This window comes from Branchiostoma belcheri, unplaced genomic scaffold (assembly GCF_001625305.1).
Source record: "Branchiostoma belcheri isolate BF01 breed outbred unplaced genomic scaffold, Haploidv18h27 scaffold59, whole genome shotgun sequence".
In the NCBI taxonomy this organism is placed as follows: domain Eukaryota; kingdom Metazoa; phylum Chordata; class Leptocardii; order Amphioxiformes; family Branchiostomatidae; genus Branchiostoma; species Branchiostoma belcheri.
In genome coordinates, this window is record NW_017804231.1 from 677,905 (window position 1) to 682,131 (window position 4,227).

Sequence of the window (4,227 nt, forward strand, 5' to 3'; positions counted from 1 at the left end):
TGGTTGGTTGGGTGGTTGGCTGGCTGGGTTGGTTGGCTGGGTGGGTTGGTTGGATGGGTGGGTTGGTTGGCTGGGTGGTGGATGGTTGGGTTGGTTGGCTGGGTGGGTGGGTTGGGTTTGGTTTGGCTGGGAAACATGAAATCAATATGCTACCCATAGATTTCCATATACTTCAGTTGTGAGTTATGTTAGGACTTATTAGACAGTCGACATTTTTCTGGTAAAATGGCTTGTAAACTGGATAGCCTTGATTTGATAACTTAAAATGACATAGTTTCAGTTAATTTCCTCGTAGTCGTGTATTTTCGCATACTCATGTTCAGAGATGTTTTCTCCTTCAGTTTCTCTATTGGTAGAAACAGCTCCGTTGGTTTGGGTGCTGCTGGCTGCCGTAGGCAGCTCTGGCAAAGGTCGACGAATACAAGAGCTGCTGCTTTCGTAAGTAGTGTTTTGTATTGGCGGCCGTATCTGATCTAGCGGAACACCATTCACTGTAGTAATAATATTCACGTCGTCTTCCGAGCCACGGTTTCGGCTTATCATGATAATCTTTCTTGCTATGAGCAAGATGAAAAGTACCCCCAATAAAACGGCCGACGCATTGATTATGATATGCACAAAATTAAGCTCGGCGTTAATTTTCCCATCTTGTAATGTTGTGTTGAAGAGTGCTCCAGAGCCCGCCAAATTATCAGTTTGAAGAAGACCCTTTTGCGTGGACATGTGCACTACAGTTTGAATCTTCGCTACAGGTGTACTTGTCTTAAACATACCACTCTGACGTTGAGTGTCAGTGGAAGTTTTGTCAGCTTCCGGGAGTTTAGCAGCAAAAGAACGCGAAGTTGCTGTAACTCGTTCACGAACACCCGCCGTCTGTATACTAGTAGTTGTTGAGTCGCACGCTTCCAAGGGTGGAACGAATTTTTCGAAAGGAATTTTTTTCGAATTTGCTGGACTGGCACAAACAAGGCTATCTTCTTCAAGCTTTGACTCAAGAAAGCAGGCTTCGCAGGCAAAACAACACTCACGCGACTGGTCGCATTCTTTCAAACATTTGACCTTGTTGGTCAACCACGTTATTTCACAGCTACAACGGAAAGGATTTTTGTCAATGTTCGCATAAATTTTCGCGGGAAGCCCTAACTCATTGGCGGAGATTGACGTGAGCCTGTTTTTCGACACATCAATATGCTTCAGTTTTGGAAGGTGCTGTATAACCGCACCCAAATTCACAGAATAAATTCTGTTCGCAGACAAGTATAGATACTCTAAAGACGGTAACTGGCGTAGCGATGTCCAAGAGACGGTTGTAATACGGTTCGATGTTAGAGTCAGTGTATATAGATCATCAAGCGGAGGGATATGGGTGAGATTTCTGATGCAATTAAACGAGGCATCCAAGGCGCCAGTATTAGCTGGCAGTCCCGAAGGAAAGTCGTTTAATCTGGAGTGGTCCAGCAAGCATTTAACGATACCTCGACGGGTTCGACAGCGCTGGTTGTTTACCAAACAAGATGCTACCACGAACAGGGAGAGGACGATAAGGAAACTTAAAAACCTGCAGCTTCTTGTTTGAACCTTGACTAGGGAAGGTCTCACAATCATTGTGATCTTCGTGTTGAACAATCTGTAACAAAATGTTGGGAAGATTATACTTTTTCTGTTCTAACCTAGAGATGTTGATAACCGGTTTATTGAACATAATATCGGTTAGCAAGAAAACGAGCCGTCCGACTGGATTATGGTCGGATCCTACAAGACGTAGATATAGACCTGAAAATTATCCGATTCTTTTGCACTGCTTTGTAACGGAAACAACCTTACCTTGTACAACTTCTGCAGATGACGTTGTCTTCTAACTGGTGTTAAGTTTGACCAAACCTAACCAGATTCCATGCCCAGCGGCAACTTTGTGGATCTGTCAGACAATCCAACGAACGGAGTGAAGAGTGTACAGGGGCGGTTGATATTTCAGCTGCGTCAAATGATGGAATATTAATATTCATCACCTTTTTTCTCAGAAAAGTGACACACGTGTCAGACAGAGATGTGTGACACGTGGCAGACAGGAATGTGTCTCTTTCTAGTGCCATTTTAAAAATTCAATGTACCAGACAATATGCTGTTTTCCAAATAAACGTTTAGGCCAATTGCATGGCGAGAGTTCATTGTCAACTGTGCAAGTGTCATGATTTGATTGCCATAGTTAAATTCAACATTTGTTTCTCTTGTACGGCAGATTTAGCTCTTGCGGTTTTGTGATGCCCCAGACAATCACTTGCATCGCAAGACTGTGCGAGCCATATAGTAATATTCAACATCCAACGGATTTATAGCTTGTGGTTTTGTGATGCACCAGACAATGAATTTTTTAAGCATTTAGGTCGGTTGTATGGTAAGATTTGATTGTCAACCGTACACAAGCCGTGGTAATATTCAACGTTGTTTCTCCTGTACATGCCAGATACAATCTTATGGTTTTGAGACGCACCGGACTATGAATTTTGTTAGCTTTTAGGTTGCTTGTAACCGTCTAACGGGGCTATTTGCAATCGCTGTCCTGACAAAAACAGGGTAGCGAGTACACACAGATTCAGAAGGTAGACTGGCAGGAAAGAAACTGCAATGCTTCACTCTCGTGTAAAATTAAGTTAAACATGCGAAAACAAAAACCGCTTTCTTCATAGAAGTGTATAAATATACCAGCGGCACCATAGCTAGCTTTTTCACACTTCGTATCTATTTCTTGTGTCAAGGTGACAGTAAGATTGGATTTTGTAGTCTGCCTAAGGCTTTTGGAAGTATAATACGGTACAACTTTTGCAATGCACAATACTTTCATTTTTATTTTTGTTATCAACTTAATGTGCAATAAACAGATTTTTAAAGAATTGAAAAATAAACAAACATGCATGAAAAATATGATGGTACAACTTATTTACGACAATACTGTTCACCACAAAACGTCTTCCGATAAAGAGTTTGAAAGTACGTATACAGCTGTACGTACAAAATAATGGACTTTACAATATCATAAGGCAAGTTTTAATATTCCTAATCACGGCGAAAAACGTCGACCATACCCTTTCGTACCTACCCATTGCCCGCTAGTATTTCTGGCTAGTCTTTATTCCCCAAATCAGGCTATTCAGAAAAGAGGCATATAACAGGGACCAACCCCATTTACCAGATACATTTGACCCAGTGTCGAAGTCACACTTCACAGAAGCCACGTGACAAGTCTCACTGAGTCAGTCTACTGAGGAAGACCAGAGTGACTGGTCGAAAGCTCTAGGTGAGAACATTTCCCTTCTGTGTTGGAGAAAACGTTTTACCTTCAAACAACATATAACGTTCTTATCTAATGCTTGCAAAACGATTTAATGATGCCAGTTAGATGAGGAAAGGACGTCACCAGGTATTCTTCCTGGCCAAGCTCTAAACCCTTCCAGTCAAAACCTGGGAAAACAAGAAGCTGAATAATCGGAACAGTTTTCCATCTATCGCATTGGTATAATGTCATACTTTAGACATTCTAGATGTATGACGATTCGATTTTCTAATGTCTACAACAGATCTAGAGCGGAGCGGAAACCGCGTTACTATCATACACGCGCGCGCGCGCGCGCATACACACACACACACACACACACAAACACACACACACACACATACACACACACATGCACATACACAAACACGTACACACATACATACACACACACACATGCACAAACACACACATACAAACACACACACACACACACACACACACACACACACACACACACACACACACACACACACACACAACACACACACACACACACAAACACACATACACACACACTTTGCTTTCAACTATCTTCGCTTTACCTTTCATGATTTTGTAACGTTAACACATACCTGGTGCAACAACACAGCTTATGAGCACGAAGTCTCCGTTTATAACTTCTGCCGCAGCCCAGACTCCTGTAGGCACAGTGACTTCATACCTGGCCTCTCTGTGCTGAAAGGTACTTCCCAAAACGACAGAAGTGTAGATGCCGTGTGCGTCAATCATATGAATCTGCAACATTAAGCCCATTGAATAAAGTTGAGTATTTATCATACTCAAAAGTGGACAGTTACACATTTTAAAAACGATCATCATTTATTTTATTTCTTCTAGAACCAACCACCGCCAGATTTCCTCTTTGGCTATATCAGGCAATTTTAATGCCAATG

At 42.0% G+C, this 4,227-nt stretch overlaps 1 protein-coding gene across 2 annotated transcripts in view; it reads right to left on the bottom strand.

Moving 5' to 3' along the window:
• Window positions 1–2,818: 2,818 nt before the first annotated feature.
• Window positions 2,819–4,227, bottom strand: part of LOC109482055 — a 4,365-nt gene continuing 2,956 nt past the window's right edge. For both annotated transcript variants that reach the window (XM_019784709.1, XM_019784708.1), the window contains 2 exons: window positions 3,907–4,069; window positions 2,819–3,459 (listed from right to left, as the gene is read on the bottom strand). In XM_019784709.1, coding sequence (XP_019640268.1) covers window positions 3,362–3,459; window positions 3,907–4,069 — 261 coding nt within the window. In that variant the 3' untranslated portion in view covers window positions 2,819–3,361. The remainder of the gene's footprint in view (window positions 3,460–3,906; window positions 4,070–4,227) is intronic.